The sequence below is a fragment of the Oppia nitens genome, unplaced genomic scaffold, assembly GCF_028296485.1.
Source record: "Oppia nitens isolate AA-2021 unplaced genomic scaffold, nextdenovo-longstitch-racon4-pilon3 scaffold18_pilon_pilon_pilon, whole genome shotgun sequence".
NCBI lineage: Eukaryota > Metazoa > Arthropoda > Arachnida > Sarcoptiformes > Oppiidae > Oppia > Oppia nitens.
The window spans coordinates 1,277,768-1,300,278 of record NW_026533197.1 but is presented as its reverse complement, the minus strand read 5'-3'; the positions used below and the strand labels follow the sequence as shown (position 1 = coordinate 1,300,278).

Here is a 22,511-nt window from a genome sequence, read left to right as displayed (position 1 = left end):
ATTGTGATTATGTTATAAAATTATTATTATTATTACACTAACATAATGTTTGTGTGTTTACTGTTTCATAATTTTACTAGAATTACAACTTTTATAGATTAATAGTGAAAGTAAAGAAAATCTTAATAATTTAAAAAAATGATGACTAACTTAATATATACAGTTTATATACATTCTTCTACTCTAATACAATATAACACATAATAATAATAATAGTGTATAAACAAAAAAWTTTTAACATTGTATACAAATACTAAAACTAATTAAAAATTTTGTGTTTTGTAGTTAACAATTAATTTAATATATAAAATAAATAATATTTATTATTAAAAACGTAAATATAACAATATAAAAACTAGGATTTTAAATTAAAACTACAAMACATAAGCAAATAATATAATAATTTCAATATAAAAATTATATTAATATATTTGTATTATGTTATTAATATTTTATTTGTGTTTTTATAGATACTGCATTAAAAACTGCATTCTACTATATATCAACTTTGACATTTTATAATATTTAACTTTTATATTTATAATTTTTACCAATATGAACTTATTATTTTATAATATTATAAAAATATAAAACTTTAAAAAAATCACTAAAAATTTTAATAAAATAAAACAATTTTACTCATGCGATACTTTTTGATCAATTTTAGTATCAAATTTTTGTAAAATAAATATTTGTAAAATAAATGATCATGAGTTAAAAATATTTGAAAAAATTGTTGTTTTAGTATTTGAAATAAATAAATCTCTATAATTAAGTGCATCAGTGATGATGTAATTTACTTTATGAAGATAATACCGATTGAAAGGCTTTAATACAATGATATCAAGAGTTGACAACACAATGAAATTTGATATCAATTGATTTGCATATTTTTATGAATATATTGCACTCAAATAATTGGCTCAAAACTTATTATTGTAAAGTAAACTGAGCTGCAAATGGATGCTAAAAATACATCTCTTAAATTGATATGTGATCCCAAAGCACATCAAAACTACAAAAATACAATTAATGTATAACAAAAAAATAATACTTTTTAAGGCTCGAGTCATTCAAATATGAATAGAGTATTTGTATATCATTAGGAAAATTAAAAATATTATTAATAATTATTATTATATTTAATTATTCTAATTTATTTATACCAATATTCTCTAATTTCAATTTAGTTTTACCTTATTTTTTTACTTAATTATTTAAAACTAAAGCAAAATAAAATTTTTTATGAATATTAATTAATTAAGTAAAAATTATTATCAATAGCTTATATTTAGATAAAATCTTTTGACAAATGTACAGCAACTCAATTATTTTGTTAAACCAAATAAAAATTTAAATAAATAGCAATTATAAAATATTTGTTACATTAATTAATTTTAAAAGTTATAATTAAATGACTAATAAAATGTTTACTTATTTGAATATATTTAGTTTAAAGCAGTTTAGCTAAGAATACTATGATTTTTTATTGATTAAATACCCCATTTCTAATGGCATACCGTATGCATTGTCAACGTACTTAAACAGCCAGCCCTCCAGTGATTAACTATTAAAAGTTCATTCAATACAGCAATTATTATATGAAGACTTTTTCAAAATGAAAACAACAAAATAATAAAAATGAAAACTTTTTTCTTTATTCAAAACTTAGTTTTGGGACAACTTTTTTGCAACTTTTTTATAATTTAATGGGAGAGAAGCTATCAATGATTGGCTGTAATATATAATTGTCGGACAAATGTTTAACCTGTAATAACATCAAAGTTAGTCATTAATCAACACAACGTATAATCATTTGGCAAAACAGATTTGAAAAGCACTTATACATACATACATACATATATTGTATATATTATATACAAATATAGCAATAGTTAGTGTTTTAGAGTCCAATGTTATGAATCTGAAGTAACTATGAAACAGTGTGTTAGCACTGGTGTAGAGCACAGGCGCACACACACTATATCATTGCATTGAATACATATATACAGACATACATACCATGGATCAGGTCTGGAGAATCAGTGAAGAGAATCAGCAAAATAGTGAGACATATATTTATATAAAGAGAGAGAGAGAGAGAGAGAGAGAGAAAGAAAGAAACACTCACTCATAGCTATAGTATGTGAGAGAAAGAGAGGGAGAGATATAGAGAGGGGAGAGAAGAGAGTGCGCAGAGAGAGATGTAATGCAAAACGAGATGAATAGGAATCGTAAAAAAGTGAATCATTCAGTAAGTGGTAGAGTGTGTGAAGTGATGCCAATTGTGGTCAAAGTCATCAAAACTCACAGCACTTATCACTTTCACCTCATTGTCCGCAATGTTCTAAATGTTGTCATCACTTTTCGGACTCTTTTCGGGCCTAAAATTGAACACTTAATAGACATCAGTTAATTAAATAAACATTTTTTTAGTGTTTTATTACTTGTATAACAGTTTTGCATTTGAATTGCAAACATAAACTTATTGTCAATTGTTTAGCATTGTATTAGTTGTGTTGATCTCCTATTACTCATATGACATCACATTAAAGGCTTGCCTCTCATGCAAAATATATAATATAGGGTCTAATTTTGATATAAGACAACTCTTCAATTGTTTTAATAATAATTTATATATAATATGCTAATATTATAATTGTACAGCATTTATAAACTGTGTATTAGAAAACTTTTAAAACTTTTTAAAAATCATCAAGTTTTATAAAAATATACATTGACAATAATTTTTATTATAAAATGATGTCATTTAATTAATTGATAAATCAGTTAATTAAGACATATTACAATTTTTTATTAGTTAATATAAACAATAATTTTTTGTGCAATACATTTATTGTATATTATTTATAAAATACATGAAGATGTCATCGCAATCACCTCATCACCGCTCATCACATCATAACTACCACAACAACAGTCCGACCACAACATTGAGTGAAGACGATAGCAATTCAGAACCCAATGATCTCAGAACTTCCCGTAAGTCAACTAACAGTCCTTAATATGTCATTTGTTTTGACTTTGAATTATTATTATCATTGATTTATTTAACTATACGTTCGTAGTTTATATGTTAATAGTTAAATAATTTAATTTTTAATAGTTATTTTAAAATATAGATTATAGATATAAAAATTATATTAAAAAAATTATTAAATGACAATAAATGATAGTTTTTAAAAATATATTGTTATATCTAAACAGAAAAGATTCGTCACCACTCTTCGGCCACATTTCCTGGTTATCCTTTTTTCTCTCCTCAACACAATTCTGGTTCAATACCATCACATAACTCACAGCACGGTTCTGGAGGACAGCCATATGTGGCCACTAATGAGTGTCGTCTCATTGAATACCGAGGGGCGCGTATCGCAGCATTTCTTAGTGCAAATCGATCACAATCTGAATATCTCTTATGTTTACCACAAGCTTTTGAACTCTTTCTCAAGCATTTGGTTGGAGGTCTTCATACAGTTTATACTAAACTTAAAGTAAGTTTTAAAATAATTATTTGTTATATAAAAAATATAATATACATGTCATTATATTAATTAATTGACTATCTATAGTTTATAAATTATTTTTCAACATTTAAATATATAATTGATTTATTTTAATAATATGTTATTTATCATAATTATGACGTATATAAAATATTTAAAATTTAGTTTCAAGTTAAACTTAAAAACAAATTAATATAGATTACTATTATTTTAAAAATTACAATAAAGTATTGTATACACCCTCTTAGGAATTGGCCTAAGGTGTCAAGGTAGATTTTTAAACATATTTAGACAATATTATATTAGTATAAAACATATTAGAACATACAGTATATTCAACATATGATATGGTAGTCTATATATTAGTTTAAACCATAACAATACATTGAAATAATAGTTTTATAATAAGGAGAAATTATAGTTATATTTAATTTGAGACATTATACATATATTAAATAGTAAACAGTATATATATGCATATATATATATATATATATATATATATATATATATATATACTTAAATTAATAATTTATTAAAAAAATATATTTTTTAAATATTTGACTATGCTAGAATATAGTTTTTTTTAATAAATATTAATAATTTCTAAAATATGTGTAAATTATGTATAAATTAAGTCATATATTTTTTTATTATATATGATTTTTATAAAACTAGTTATTAATATATAATTTATAGAAAACATATTTACTTGTAAATTATGTCAAGTTATTAGATAATAAATTAACAATAAGTTAAATTAATAAATGCATTAAGAAAAATATAATTTTATATTCTATAGCTTTATCTAAATTAAATAATATATTTTATAGTTATATAATTTAATTTTTATGAATACTTATGTAAATAATTAACACTATATAGCATATAAAATCTAATTGAATAAAAACTTTGTTAAAAATGTTGACAGCGTTTAGATATAGTGCCGATTGTATGCAATGTAGAACAGGTGAGAATCCTGAGAGGATTGGGTGCAATACAGCCCGGAGTCAACAGATGTAAACTACTGTCAACTCAAGACTTTGACGTACTTTTTAAGGACTGTACGACTGCACGGTATGTCTCAATATTTATCACTTTTTCACATCATTTTTACATCAAAAAATATCACCCAAACAAACAAACAAACAAACTTAACAACTTTATTATAATAAATAATCAAATTTTTGTTTAAATTAGTTTTTTGTTAAATTAAGTTATGTTTTCTGACTTAACAACTAAATTAATACACAAGTGTAACATTAATATTGACAAACAGTTAGATCATGTTTTGAACTAAACATCATTTTAAATGCCAAATCAACTCTTTAAATGATAGACATGTTGTGATTGATTATATTGATTACACAAAATCTAAATTTAAATAGATTGATATCACATATAAATTTGCTGTAAAAATAAAATAAAAATATATTTTTATTTATTTCATTAGACTTTTTAAATTTTGTTTATACAGTATGTGAAGTAAATACAAAAAATTGCATAATAAAGGATTTAAATAAATTGACTTAATAAAATTAAAATATAACCTAGATAAATCTGTTTTAATTTTAAATACAAATAGAGAATTTAGGTAAATATAATGATTGTATATTATAAATATAGTATAATAAACAATAAGATATTATTGTATTTTAAAGTATTTTTGTTGTTTCATGCGATAAAAAATACCAACAAAAGTGAAGCTAAGGCCACACAATGGGGTATTGAAAGTGTGTAATAAAACTACCCTTAAGTTGAGTTGTTGTGTTGATGTTAGCACTCAATAACTTAATATAAATACACTTTATTTCTAAGTTATAGCCAATACTGGGCTATAGTATGGCAAACATGAATCTCGCGCTTGACTCGTATGGCACAGACTGTATTACAGTGGCACCAGTACTACACCAGTGCTACAACCACTACATTCAACCCAATCGCTCCTTTAAATGCTATTTTGTGGCTAAATTCTACCTTATTATTACAGTATTATTAAATAATAAATAGCAAAACACTAGCAAATGTAGATCTCATACATACAGCTTATTTTGACACTTTTTTGGGATTTGCTTTACAATTAATACAATTTGCTATTATATTATATTACATTACATTATGTTACTAGTTTTAAATAATAAATATTTTAAATATTATATGATTAGTATAAAAGTGCATATAAAATATATATTGTATGCATTTATTGAATAGTTTATATTGCATTTGTGCAAAATGTTGTTATATAGTCACAGAATCTGTAAATTCTATATTATGTTATATAGAATAGCAGTACAGTATAGCAAAACAGTTGAGTAAATTTCATAAAATGTTATCATATTATATACCATTATATGATATTATAGATCAAACTTTATAATCTGCTTTCCTATTGTTCACAGCAGTACTCGTAGTTTATTATAAAACGTGAGCCATTTTATATAGAAAACAACATATCATATCATATTGTATATCAATGGCAATCATATAAGTTTTAGAAGCAATGATTTCATACAATCTCTTTTATATTGTATATATATTTTGCTTATAACTTATATCTTATGTATGATTGGACTGACTCTTGAAAAAAATGTGAACCTTTGTTGTATCACTTTTGATATGTAAGTACCGGTTTTGGATGCAATTTATAATTATTGTTGTGTTTGATATCGTTGTTTCCAAAAGCCAACACTTACACAACAAATTGTGAGCCTTTATTGCCCCTATCACCCCCTTAACCCTCACTTACTCTTACTCTCTCTCTCTCTCTCTCTCTCTCTCTCTCTCTCTCTCTCTAAATCATTTACTTATTTATAGTATTTTTTTTATAAAACCAATGTTTTTATTTTAAATGTTTATATTTTATCAAAAATTCACATCTACTTTATAATTTTTTAAAAATTTACATTACATTAAGTTTCTTTAAATTTAAGAAACAAATAAATTGCAGAAATTATTGAGTGAAAAACAACTCATGACGAGTTCATAACTTGAAAATAAATTTGTTTGTAATAACAGTAAAACAAATGATATTCCAAATGCTTTTTTCTCTCTATGTTTCAAATATATGAAATATTTTTCAATCAAAGTTTAGAACTTTAAATGTTAACTAAAAAAGTTAGTTATGTGTTGTGTGAGATGTACTTAAAGTCCAATATATATCAAAAGAAAACATAAATTGACCGCAAAAAACAAGTCTAAGTGTCATTTAAAAGCAATACAAATAAAATTTGAGTCAATTTAAATGGTTTTGATTTATATCTATTAATTAAAATGAAAATGAAATGAAACTAAACGGAGCAATAAAAATATGTTTCAATAATTGGAAATAGTATTCAAGGCCTAAATGCTCATAGATTTATAAGCATTGTATAGCCCGTACCGGCATTTTTTGAGTTATGATCCCCGACTCGCTAACGGCTATATCACTCCCCCTTTAGTTTTAAGGTGGAGTACAGGGGAGACACAAAAAGGTATACAATATATACATTGCAATGAGAGATAGAGTCGAAATGGCAATACTATGGCTATAGTATAGCTATGATATATCTATGGTATAGCTATGGTATGGCATAGTTTGCCTGTGCTTTCATTTGTTTCTCTTTTCAATATATATATGTTTTTTGAAAAGAATTTCCAATTAAATGAAGAAATGAAGAAAAGACTCGAAACGAGTTTCATTTCATTTCATTTGTTTTTAGTATTTTTATTTCAAACTTCGTGTTGTGAACTGACAATTGCAACCACTCCCCCATCCCAGTCATCACTAGACATTAACAGGTCCTAACATACAGTATATACATATATATATATACATATATATACATACATATATACATACATATATACATAYATATATACATACATATATACATACATATATACATACATATATACATACATATATACATACATATATACATACATACATACAAACATACATCAATGATCCCCACAACTCACATACATCTCACTGTTGTTCCCCTTTCGACCTCTCTGTCCATAAGTGAAGTATATATGAAATGTACAGAAAATAAGAGAAATATAAGTGAAATGAGAAATGAAAATATTTCTATTTTTTGTTTTAATTGGCAGCTGTACTATTGATGCACCAGTACTATGGTCCCGGTGCTATGGTCCCGGTGCTATCCCAGTCAACAATATTCCAGTAAATTGCATTTCGTTTGCTTTATTATCGAAACAAACAATAATATCTACACTACACTCATATAATGTAATTTTTTTTAAAAGTTTGCAAATATAAATATGTTTGTTAGTATAAGCAATACAACTATGGTCTACACTACTGCTTAACAATATCTAAGTCTACCTCCCATTCCTTCTCTCATTCATTGACTAACTCTCGTTGGGTTTCATATATTTGGTGCTCTATTAGGATATGATATAAAATGTTATACATTTGTATGACGCGTGTATTGTTATAATTCAATGTATTGTGTGTTATGTGACCACACTATGAATTTATGGTCTTATCTGTTAATCTGGTAATCGTATTCATCTCATTCACATCATATCAAATGCTACTAAATTGTCATTTTAGGCAAATTAAGCTAAAATTAACCCAATCTTTGTAAAATATATTATTATCAGTTGTAAAACATTTTGCAATAAAAACATTTAGTTATGAATGCTTTGAGGCTCAAACATAGCTAATAATACACAATAACTATAAAGCGGAAAATCCGATAGATTTATGAGCAAAATGTTAGACAATGAGAAACAAAGATGAGATGCAGTTATATAAGTGTTGCAGTGATCTCATTGAAAAAGAGGGAAATATATAAATGCAACAAATGTGTGACATTTAGTTGACTGCATCTCTCAGTGCATATCTATCAGTGCTATGTTGTAAATACTACTGTATGTATGTATGTATGTATGTATGTATGTATGTATGTATGTAGTGTGTGTGTGTGTGTGTGTGTGTGTGTGTGTGTGTGTGTGTGTGTATGTGTGTGTATGTGTGTGTATGTATGTATCTGTGTGTGTGTGATGTGTGGCCGCAATGCAATCGATTGAGTGCTGCATTGACTACACTCTCACTGTTTAGTAACTCAAGTCTGCAATTGTGTGCAATGACTGCAATCAYTTACAAACAGCTTTACAGTGCAGTCGACTCTCAACTATATATATATTTTGCTCTTTTTCTCATTGCTTTTACGTCTTTCTAAATATATGTATCTCTTTCTCTGTATGTACTGTATGTACGTATGTGTGCATTGAATTGAACTATAGGTTCATTTGTAGAGACGACTGCAATCGTGTTTGCGCTATATAGCACTGTTGTATACATTGACAGCACTGGTAGCATCACTACATCACATTCCTCATCCATTCCTGTATTACAATTACATTCATTTCTAATGCCATATGTTTTGATAATCTATTGGTTTTCAAAATTACTATATATTAAACAATTTATTAATTTGTAAGTAAGTATTATTAATCAATGATATGATAACATTAAAGTTTGATTATATAAATAAAGAAAAAATATAATATAAACATTTGTTGATTTCTGATTGTTTACTAAAAAATCAATGGTATTTTATAGAGTACTATAAAGTGAATAGCGATTTGCTAGATATAAGTGTATATAATATGAATTGTCAATTGTATTAATAATAATAATACATTAGACACATGGAGTCAACCATAGTGTATGATAGTTTGTGTGACAGCTGTTTCAATAGTGATAATGCAATTCCTACTTATGTTTGACTTTAAGCTTTTCTCTTGTTTTTATTGCACTTCTCTCTCAGGCCTTACACTCTCACTATTTGAGTTGTTATATGGCATTACATAAAATACTATTAAATATATAAATGGTATTATTTTTTTTTGTTTTATTCAATTTCATTACTCTCAACGACAGTCATTTCGGACTATCAGTGAAACCAATTTGTATTACTTGACTCATTCAATCAAATCAATTCATCACTTGATAATAGGGTTTGCACCTCATTTAAAGCACAAACTTTTACACAAACATATAATAAAAGTAGTTTAAAACAATTGGGAGGAATCATATCCCAAACATAACTAATTTCTCATAAAATGTTTCTTTAAATCTTAAGCGTTAAGCTTTTTTGTTAGTATTTAAATTTTATTGTGTGTGTGTGTGTGTGTGTTAAACAAAGTTAAAATAGTGTCTAAATCTCTGACATTTTATCACTAATATAACTGACAAATTATTTTTATTTTCTTCTTTTTATACAATTAGTTGTGTCAATCATTTCATTTAATTATAGAATATATTATTTTAAAATAATTAAAACAGTAGTCATTGCAAAAAATTGAATATAATTTGCGAATATATATTATAAAGGTTTATAAAACTATTTTACACTTCAATAAGTTATGCATTAATTTATATGAATATAATATAATATCATTTTTATTATAAACAAAGAATTGGGTCATAAGTAAGTAAAGAATAGGAAATACATTGAAAATAGCAATCAATAGAGAGTGGGGGGTCTTATAGTACATAAACGAGTTGCTATATTATGTAATTCACTTGAATTACATTTCATCGATACCACAGATCCCGTCTCCCGTCTCGACGTCTTCTTTGCAAATACCTGTTGCCTTAATTTTGGACAACAAAGTTTAGCACCCGCTGAGACAACCCGGCTATTAATGGTTCGCTTACATATTGCTCACTAATATATGGGCCCAAATGGGGCTACAGTCAGTCAGTCAGAGAGTGAGTGAGTGAGTGAGTTAGTGTGTGTGTGTGTGTGTGTGTGTGTGTGTGAGAGAGAGAGAGAGAGAGAGAGAGAGAGAGAGAGCATTATTTGATATATTCAGTTGGGAACTAATGCATGATTTCTCTTTTTTGACTCTCTTCTCTCACTTATTTTATTGGAAAATAAAAAAATGCTAAAAAAGTGGAAAAAGAAGTGTCTCTCTCATTGATGTAATGGTATATTGAAGTCGGAGTTAGCGATAAGGGATCGCAATTGTGGTTTACATGAACACCACATCTGTCGCATGAAATACAATAATAAAATTGTAAAAATTTCTATTATTTCTACAAAACGGACAAAAGTGTAGAAAATGTATACATTTTAAACGTCTACTTTTGCCTTAAGGGAAGAATTGCTTTCAATAGTTTGCTAAACATATAAATATAAAAAATATATAAAAGAAAATATAAAAAATGAAAGAAATAATATATTTTAAAGTTTTTCGATATATTTATACACACAAATAATATATACATTGTATATAAAATATATACAATATAGAGTTATTTTATAGTATTTCAGATTTATTATAGTCTCACAAAAGTTTAATTTCCGTTTGTTGTCTAAGAGAAGCAACGAATGGTCTCGAGATAACAAATTGCTTATAATATCACTAAATATTAGTATTTCTCAAATAAATGCTTTCAATTTGTTGTCTTCCCCTCTACTGATGCCTCACTCATTCGTTGCTATTTTTTAAACTAACTTTTATAAGATATTTATATTGTATATGCAGATAGAATTAAGTATAGGATTCCTGTATATCTAGCTATGGCTCCCCCCTTATTGCCAGGACGTGACCGGCAATAAGGCAAATGATATGTGATTATGTGATTGGATCGACTTATAAGCATATTTAAATCATTGCCTATCATACATATATTTTTAAACATTCATCATCAATGATAATCTCAAAATATTTTTCACTTAAAACTTAAGCTCTAAAATAACAAATCTATAGTTTTATAGATATGTCTCACACATTATTAGAAAGAATGAGTGAAAGAGAGAGAGAGAGAGAGAGAGAGAGAGAGAGAGAGAGAGAGAGAGAGAGAGAGAGTTTTGATGAAATTGAAGTTTTAAATGAATGAATGGATGCAACACTTGTCGAGCAAAGCAAAGTTAGCAAAAATAAGTTAAAGTGAGTTAAACTGACTTTTGTTGGCAATAATCTTTGTTTGCAAGTCATCACATTTGCATATTATTATATTATATATTATTATATTAACTTTTATGCCATTTATTGCCAAAATTTTTTTATTTTGGTACTCATTTAAATTATATTTGAGACAACACTATATCTGGTCATAAAATGAATAAATCACTTCAAACTATAATAATAGCTATAATAAGATTCCCTTTTAGTGAACAATAATAATAATTTGAAATGACTTTTGATATATTGTTTTATAGAAAATAAAATGTATAATTTCTATAAAACACACTATAATTTCATTCAATGCAGAAAACATATTAAATTAATGTGATTTTATTGAACAACAAAAAATTAATATAAAATAAAATGTATATTTTTATATCCCAAACATGTATAAATAATTTACAAATGAAAAATGTTTTTTCTTTGCTCGTATAATATTAAATGAATGTATTTTTAAGATAGTTTTTCATTAAATTTATATCATATGAAACAATTTAATAAATTATATGATTTAAAGTTTTGGATGTTTTAACATTATATGACTTATTGTTGCAAAACAATAAACGCCTTAATTCTAAGTTTATCCGGAATTGCAGGGAATGGGAGAAAATGAGAGATTAAGGATGATATGGTTTTACTATAAAATTATGTTATATTTGTTATGTATATAACAAAAATGATAGGTTTATAAGATTTATTACTATTTATATGAATCTTATTTTATATAATACATCAAATATGATACATAGCTTTTTACTGCAAATATTACACACGTTTTTATATTATATATCTTTTAATATTGATATATGAAACATTCAATTTAATACAAAATCATTTTTTAAATATATTTTTAATTTTGTTATTGTTTTAATAACATTGTAATTAAATTAATATGATTTAAATCAAATGTGATAATTAATGGAAAATATTGATTAAAAACAGTATAAAATGATATTAAATGAAACTTTTGTTATATTAAAGTCAATATACAGTACATTAAAGAATAAAAAGTATAAATGATATATAAATGAATATAATATAAATATGACTCTCAGTTAATGGTAATACCAGTAATCGGTGTTTATGTTTGTTGTGCACAACGACTCAGTCCAGGACTCGTCGATCCAATGGATATATGTTTGGCTGTGCGTCACATCTAATACCACTCCCTTCTCATAACAACAATCATTGTTTGCCAACCATACACACACACACACACACACACACACACACACACACACACACACCAGTTATTATTATATGAGAGTTATTGTTGAGAATTAGACTCTTTGTTGTTTCAATTAATTGACTTCAAACCCAATGTTATAATTTCTAGTTTTTCTATTAAAAATGCTATTATTATTATTACTTCAAAAAGCAAATGAAATATTAGATAATTTGTCAGAAAACAACTATTTTATCGTTGAATTTAATCAAAAACTTATTATTCTTTCTCATCTATTTTCTAAAATCCATTATATTTAGACATAGATATAAAACACTAGTAATTTTTATTATATTGTATTTATCATTAATTCATAATTATAAATATTATATTTTCAATGAAATATTATAAATGTTATTTTGTTTATATCATCAGTTTGTGCAATATTAATATTTTTCTTTAACAATTTTAATTGACATTAAATAATTACATTAATAATTTATACTATATACATCATATTATAATAACAAATTAATTATGTTTTATAAATAAATTTATACTGTTTAGCTTGAATTAAACTATTTTTTCAGTAAATATTATTAAAACAACAAACTATTTTAAATAATTCTTTATTACTTATTACTAATTACCAATTTATTAGCTATATATACACAATAGTATATATTGTATATATATATTACATTATATTAAATTGAATTTATTGTGTTTATAGTGGATAGCTTTTTCAACTTAAGCATTAATTGGACATTAATTAATAAAATCTGTAAAATCTTTTTGAGTGGCATTGAAATATTATTTGTATATTATATGTAAACTATTAAAACTAATTATAAAAAATCGATTCAAATAAGACTGGATTAAATTAAAACTCAAAATACTTTATTTTAAGAAAAACGTCAGAATAATTAAATAATATATTTAACGATTTCATGGATTCATTAATTTATTGTTTAAAACATTTAAAAGTTAAACAATTTTGAAGTTAAGACATAATGATTGAGTAATGCTTGAAAAAATGGTATTTATAAAAAAGTGACAAATATTTGGTTGAACTTCAGCCCAAATGTGACACTCATTTTACGGTCAATTGAGTGAAAAAGAGATTAGTTTTTGTTGGCCTCTCATTGACAGAGTTGTGAACTATAAGTAGTGTTGTGTTGATATGAATGGTAGTCCTGTGTGCTCATGGAGTCGGCTAATAGTGACTAACAACTGGCAACACAGCTATCCTGCTGTGCGGCCGTCAGCCAAACTGAATGGGGTCTTAAGGGTCTTAAGAAGCAATTTCACTACAACTTCTTTAAACATATATTTTGATTGATATTTGCTTACAGTTCAGAAGCAATCATTTAAACACAATCATTATATGGCAATCATTATATGGCAATCATTATGAAAATTAAGTTTTATCTAAATTATATGTTAACTTAAGTCAATTTCTCACCAATTATTCAATTGTTGAATTTATTCTTTAATACGTCAAGCTTTACATTAATATACTTATGACTTGCAATTTGAATTTTAATACATGTAGACATACCTATCCCTACAATTAGTTGACAAAATGATAACACTATTACGTTATCTTATTGGCTATGATTTCATTTAAAAGGCCGGGACGTCCACCCAAACGAACAGGCATTGTAAGCCCAGTGCCCGCATCTTTACACTCAAACACACAACATAATGCTATGCCATTCCTGGGCTATCCAACTGCTAAAAAGCCTCGTTTCTCTGATGATACCGATTATGGCAGTGAAAGTAAGTGAAACACATCATTAGGCCTTCAATTTGAAATCACTTTATACATTACATGTATTGAATGCACGCTTATATCAAGTATAAGTTATATGATATACTTATCACTCTATAGCACTGATACACACTAAGACTGATATAATGTTTTCTTATAAAGATTTAGACTTAAAGCAACACAATTCAGTCAGTGCTAACACAAATGGTAACTCAACCGCTGCCACGGCTGCTGCTATGTTGGCCGCAAACGGCTATTCGGCTGCCTTCCCGTTATTACAACATTTTACAACCGGCTCAACGCCAACACCACAACAACAACAACAACTTGTGGCCGCAGCTGCAGCTCTGGGACTGCCTGGACTTCCACATAGGTCTGACATCTTTTTCTATTATTATTTATACAATATTTATATTATTTTTCTAAACCACTTTATTCTCAATCCAATTGTATTTAAGATCTCATAATTAACACAGAAAAACATAACTTATACTTTTTAATGGTTTTTAATATGCAATGGTTTTAATGGTATCAGCAATTGTTAAATGTGATGCTAATAAAGTCAATTTGATTTCTGTGAAAATATTGAATCATAAATACTTACTCTAAATATATGACCAAAACTTATTTTAAAATAAATATATAAATAGATATTTTATAGTATTAATACAAACTCATATTTTTCTATTTAAATATCTTTTAGTAAAAAAAGATAAATTAATTAATTTTTTTTAATAAAAATAAAAATAGTTGCATTCAATTTATAATTTTGTTAATAATTAAGATTTATCTACAAATTACATAATCTATTATAAAAAATGTATATTTATTTCATATAGAATAATATTGATATATTATATTTTATTTTATTAATATTTAAATATAAAATTTCTATTTGTTTAGGAATTGCTTTCAACTATTTAAGAATATATATTCAATAAATTTATATAAATTTTAAAATGAGTGAAAACTAAAAAAATTATAAATAAATTATATGATATTTTGTGAATAAGACTTGAAAGTTCTTTTAAGTGAAATTTAGTGTAAGTGCTGTTGAAAAGCATATTTATATATAATAGTATTTATATTATACTATATTATACAGTATTTATACGAAGTCATTAATAGAAATAATGAAATATATGTTATTTTTAAGTTAACTATTTTATATATAAAATAATATATATTTCTATTGGTATATATTTAAGTTAATATTTATGACATTCATTGGTACTCATTGCTGACACTTAAAAAAATAAATATATATTTGAATGATTTTATGGAAACATAAGAGTATTTGAATATTGAAAATGCCATATATATTACCCACAAATATGATATGAAATGAAAATATTTTGCATATTTAAGAGATGTTAGTGAGTGAGATGTTTGGGATGTGTGTGTGTGTGTGTGTGTGTGTGTGTGTGTGTGTGTGTGTGTGTGAGTGAGTGAGTGAGTGAGTGAGTGAGTGAGTGAGWGAGAGAGAGAGAGAGAGAGACGCAGTGCCCACTATATAACTATTATGAGAGAGTACAAGGGATAGGATGGCTATGAGAGAAGAGTTGGAGTGAGGGATGAATGCGAGAAATGGCGTGCCTTTGACTGTATATACTGTATAAAGTATATGTGCTTTTCATATAACACAATGTGCTCATTGGTCTCATTGCTCTCATTGAGTCTTAATATGCAAAGTCATTAATCATTTTGTCTGTCGCGAAGTTGAGTATAGTTTGAGTAAAAACTTTTTTGTTATCTCATTCAAACACTCGTTAATATAATTAAAAAGCAATGAAGAAATTTTTTGCTCACAAACTGTGTTTCTCTCAAACAAAATGTGCAAATCTTATCAATGACTCGATTCAATTGTATTACAAATACAGTAAACACTGTACCACTACTACTGTGACAACTGAGTTGTCGATGTAGTGCCGCGTCTTTGTCACGACCAGTAATTGATGAGCACTTATATTACATTATATGTTTGCTATGTTTGCTATGCTTACATACATAACACACTACAAACATTGCAAACTGAAACTATATAACAGTCAAACAAAACACTATTTCTTTTATTTGGACCAATTTGTGACCATCTCATCGCTCATTCAGTAAACAACATTAGATTTTTTGGATAAAGATTCTAAAGATATAATATTATCAACCATTTACTACATTTAACATATCACTAACCGGTCACCACTTAGACGGGATAAACTAAACAAAATTAATTATTTTAACAATTTTTGTTAAATATCAAAACTTAAATCTATTTTTGTTTTAATTTTTAATTATAACTAATAAAATATTGAGTTTTTATCACAAAATTCAAAATATTATATAAAGTTAGTGAAAGCAACAGATATTTTTTGGGATCCCTTAAACAATAAGTTTCTTTTTCTATATATTATTCCATATTAGGTCTTAAAAAGCAATTTTTAAAACATATAAAATATTAAAAATGCAATTCATATTAAAAGCATTGGTGTAATCAAAGCGATCGATTGAATTAAATTTTAAAACTCAAACCCAAGTGAACTCAACTTTTTAGGTAAATTCAAAGCTTAACGCAATAGGAAAAGTACAGTAAATTCGAGTCAAAGTAGATCCGACTCATGAAAAGAGTATGCTTTATATATATATATATATATATATATATATATATTGATATATATATAGCACAAAATGCAAAGATTATGCTATGATCTCAAAAACTCAAATTCAAAATTTATTTCTCTCTTTCCCTCCCTGTCACTAGAGAATGATTAATTACTAGCTCTCTCTCTCTCATATGATATGGCAATGCTATGTACTCTCAGCATTGGGTGTCGCAAGTTCTCTGTGAGCTCTCTCTCTCTCTCCCATAGCTCTCCCATACTTTGTGATTGTGTTATTCTGTGAGGTGATGGTTGTATGTGTGTATGTGTGTGTGTATAGAGTAATGGTTATATAAGTTGTATGCGTTAAAGCCGTCATCAATCATACTGTCTCACAATGTCTGACTAAATTAACTCCGATCAACAAAACTTTTTTCTCAAACCAATATTGTAATGTAGAGACAGTTCACTATTCAGACCAATAGATCCAACTCTGCTCTCAACAACTTTTCGAAGTCATTCTTAACTTTTTATTCAATTGTTTGTCGAACTTATTCTCCATTCACTTCACTATTTCATATGAAAAACACTTCTTATTTGTCACACATTTAGATATATATTTCAATATATATAGTAAATGGCATTTCTATCAAACGTTTCCTATGTTTCACAAATCGTATTGATTTATAACTAGTTTATGAATAAGACTATAATAAACATTTTCTTTAAGAGCTTTTCTTTTATATATATGACAAATAAATTAATATTAATAATAATAAAATAATCATTTAATAGGCAAAAAAATAACATTAAAATTGAAACTTATATCTAAAATATGTTTATTTATAATAAGATCATAATAAATTAGTTTTTATAATAAGCATATATATTAAGTTAATTAAGATTTCCAGATATCTTAATGTTTTTTAGATAAAACCTTTAAAAATAGTTGCAATTCTTGTAATGGCTATGAAGTAAGTGATATCAATCTGCAAATTGTCAAAAATATTTGTACTTATTTTTAGTTAAGAAAGACAGTTACATATTATAAGTATTTGTTAATTGCAAACAAGTCGTGAATTTGTTTAAAATAAAGTCATTTTTTTACTTATAAATTGTCGGCATTTTTCCTTAAAAAAACATTAATTATTTAATTAAATATTAAATATCTAAACTTTTTAAATACAGATTTTCCAATTCAAGTTCCCCTCCGGCTATAGCATCACATCACGGAAACAATGGTAACTCTACGTCGGACGGCACCAGTGGTGGTGTCGGTTCTGACTTTAATCCGACGGCCGCTTATTTATGGCTTCTGTCACAACAACAGCAACAGTTGCCAAACTCGGCCGCACTTAACCTAAGCTCTCGTAACACTAGTGCCAACAGTACCGGCAATAATAACATTAACAACAATCTAATTAATAACAACAATACCTCAATTAATAATAATAATAATAATAATAATAATAATAATAATAATAATAACAACAATGCTAACAATAGCAGCACTAATAATAATGCAAATAATATATCAGCAAATATATCCAACAATAATAATAATAATATTGCAAACAATGACGACTCTACCGATGATGACGACGATGAAGACGATGTCGAGAGCAATAACAGCAGTAACCACAGCAACAATCCTGTCAGCAGTTCTGGTTTTAATGGTAGGACCCATACAATAGACCCATACATATGACAACATCATTATTATCTAATTTTTCTTACATCAGGTATAAGTTGTGGCAGAGGAACAGCCAGTGAAACGGCAAGCAATAGGAATAGCTCGACAACACCTCCACATACACAACAACAACAACAACAACAGCAACAAAGCCAACAACCGGAACATTGTTTGGAAACTTTGTTAAGAAATATTGAGGGACTTCTTGCCATTGCTGCACATAATGCTAGACAACAACAAACACAATTGCATTTACAAAAAGGTATCAATTATTGCATACAATCACTTAACTAATCTCAAACTTACTAGACATCCATGACATCAATAAAAACTTTTAATATATTTTTAAATAATATCTCAGAAAATATTATAATTAAATAATAAGTAACCGATAATTATTTAAATAAAAGTGTGGTTAACTTAAATGTAAGAATTTCATATTAAACATAATATACAATATTTTCCATTAATAAATTACTAATATTGTTTTAAAAAATATAAATAGTGTATATTATAGAAATAAAGTATAATTTATAAAAATACTAAAACATTGAATTTACACCGTAGCTAACAATTAGATAATTAATCAGAAAAGTTTTATTTGCTAATTATATTCAACTTCATGTAATCAAATAAAGTTTTTAGTGGGGAAATGTAGTAGTTTTTTATTAATCAACTTTTTTTTGGTCAATAAAATGATTGCTACATAACAATTAACCTATGGGTTGATTCAAAGCACATACACATACATACATATACACTGTTAAATGAATTAATGAAATGAAATAAAAATGAGTTACTAATAGTGAGTTAGTAGTAAAGCGATGTAAAGTATATGCAAAAAAGTAATGTACTCTTTAATGTTTGCTCTGTTTTTTCACTATATTATTCACAATTCTTGATCATATATTTAAATAAAGTATACACAAAACTGGAGTTAATTTTGGTTTTAATTTTTTAAGTATATATACCAATATATACAAGTTATTTAGTATTGAAGCCACTCTTATCTCTATTTATTTGCATCAATGCTTCAGTCTATGCCATAACAGATGCAATGCTAACTTCTTTGCTTTTGTAAAGTAATGCAATGAATGTGTGTTTTACCCCTTATTATGGCTAACATCCCCTACTTTGCATTGCTTTATAAACTCATTAAAACATTAAGCAATGGACTAATGCCAGTGCAGTCTCTGTTGAAATGCGATAAAAACGCTTTTTATTTTTATAAAAAGAGTCTAAAAATTACAGCTTTTGTAATTACAACCGTAAAATGTACTCCAACTTCACTCCATCCCTCCCTCAGCTATACAACCGCCTCTCATCGTCCCTCTCTCTCATTGGTCTCACTCTCACTAACTAAAGGATTAAATTACTTTTTTCACGCATTTATGACTTTAATTCTCGGTATTTTAAAAATTAAGTTCAACTTAAAAATTAACGCAATAATAATCAGTTCTTTTCATACATTTTTCTATATATTTTTAAACAATTTTTCTAAAGAAATATTAAAAAAGTTTTTGTGATATATTTAACTTTAAAATCATTTTATTTAAAGTCATTATAAAAAACCCCTTTACTCTCTTTCTGTTTTTTATTTAAACAAATATAATGAGTTGAATGATCAGCAATAATATCTGTATGATATAATTTATATTGCTTTTAAATGTTTGCTAGTCTTCATAATATTCATACAGTATATTACTATAAGTAGTCATTTGTATAATAATATAAATATATAATTTTGATTTAATGTAAATCACATTTGCATTAAAATCTATCGAAAAATATGTGCTATTTTATACACAATTAGTTGTTAAATATTTGAAATGAATTTTTTAACAAAACATAATAATTTAAGAAACCCCCAAAAGACATACAAATTTATTTTAAGTATATTTTTGGTAAAATATTTTTCGTTTATTACCCGTTACATTAAAGTAGTCACTTTTTAATGTATTTTAAATTTAATTAATTTTTTATTCAATGCTTACTGTCAGATATGTGTATATATAAACACAATTTAAATGGAAACGTTGGGAAACTGTTGTATATATTTATATATTAAACGACTATTGTATTAACGCAACAGTATATAGTTATATACTTTCAACTCTTTTTTGTCTCCTTTTTTGACGCATAGCTGAGCTGAGGGCTGAACTGGCGGTTCAACTGGAAAGGGAACGGGAGATGAGAGAACATTTGGAAAAACAATTAAATGAAGAACAAAAAATCAGAAGTAAGAGTTGATAAATCATTTAATCAATAGTCGCTACAAATTTTATATTTAATATTATTAATATCATTAATATTATTTGCTTTATATAATGTTAACTCAAATTCTCATTAATTTAAATGTCTGTTATCTCTAATGTCTTAGTGTTATATCAGAAGCGCTTCAAAAAAGAGCGTCGATTTCGTCGAAAACTGGAACAGGAGTTGCAATCAAAACATTTAAACCATCAAAACCAGCAACAGATGAATCAAAACAAACAAAACACACAACAAGTTTCACTTAAGTCTTCACCCACTCCTCCGCCACAAACACCAAAACAACTGACAGAAGTCATCGATTAGTAGTTAATATTATCGAAAATATTTCATTGCTTTACAAACTCTTTGAAAACTTTTCACTAATTTATATAACAATAGTCTTTGCATAAAATTATAATGCATTTAAATTATTATTATTATTATTATCATTATTAAAAAATAATTTTATCATTTATTTGAGCTATTTATTATTAGTATGTATTATTGAAAGGCCAAATATATTATAAAACATACAAATAAGTAACACTTACATTGATATAAATTAATATACAAAACAATAGATAACATTAGTGTATAATTAATAATTATACTGTAATTATTATTAATATTATTATTAATTTTCATAAAACATTATTATATGAATATTGAATTTTAGAATTGATATAAATATATAATTACTGATAAGTTATTTATCAAAACGACATATCATATCACATCACTGTTTACTTCTGTGTTATAGTAATTACATTTGAATTTCTTGTTTTTTCTCAACATTTCTGTAATATAATATAATTGTTTGTTAGTCCTATTATTAATAATGAATGAATAATACAAATATTATATCAATATTATTAAGGAATTCTATATTAAATATAAACTAATTAAAAATAATACAAAGTTCAATGTTTTTATAAAACAAATGCCATTCAATGTTTATTTTTAATTTAAATTAAGTCTTAAGCCAAATGAGTCATTCAATTGGAAAAAGTGATAAATTTTGATAATAATGTGTTTTCAATACAAGTATTTTGAAAGTTTTCTGATTGTCAAACAAATGGATTTTGGATTTTTGCCGATTCAAAGGATTGTTATTCACAAAATGTTTTGTATTCATTTCATTATATAATATATATATATTGTATTGTTATTATCAACAGTAGAGATGAGAGACAAGTATTTTGATAATATAAAAGCGTTTTTACATAAAATATTGATAGAGAAAGAGGTGGGGGAGAGCAGAGGCATAGTTAACCACAAGACTAGGCTATTGAAAGGGAGGGAAAGGCAACAAATAGCTGGGAATTAACAGCAAAAGCAAAAGCAAAAGATTGAAAAAGCAGAGCTTATTTTAAACATTGTGTCGACACATACGATATACTTGTGCTCAAACTATAGCCAATGTATAGTGTGTTTAATTAATTAAACGACTGCTATTGTCATGAAATTAATTAAATTTGTGCCAAAAATGTTTTTTCTCTCTCTTTCTCTGTTCTCACTCTTTATTCTCTCGATTCTTGCGTTCAATTATTTTGTTTGTCGACCCCTCCCTTATTGC

At 26.0% G+C, this 22,511-nt stretch overlaps 1 protein-coding gene across 1 annotated transcript; it reads left to right on the top strand.

Moving 5' to 3' along the window:
• The first annotated feature begins 2,885 nt into the window (after window positions 1-2,885).
• Window positions 2,886-21,259, top strand: LOC128965868 (dachshund homolog 2-like). The gene is made up of 10 exons (XM_054312647.1): window positions 2,886-3,003; window positions 3,229-3,515; window positions 4,459-4,604; window positions 14,255-14,403; window positions 14,558-14,768; window positions 18,178-18,451; window positions 18,521-18,665; window positions 18,732-18,944; window positions 20,826-20,921; window positions 21,063-21,259. The coding sequence occupies exons 1-10, from the start codon at window positions 2,886-2,888 to the stop codon at window positions 21,257-21,259; spliced, it is 1,836 nt and encodes a 611-aa protein (XP_054168622.1).
• The last annotated feature ends 1,252 nt before the right edge of the window (window positions 21,260-22,511 follow it).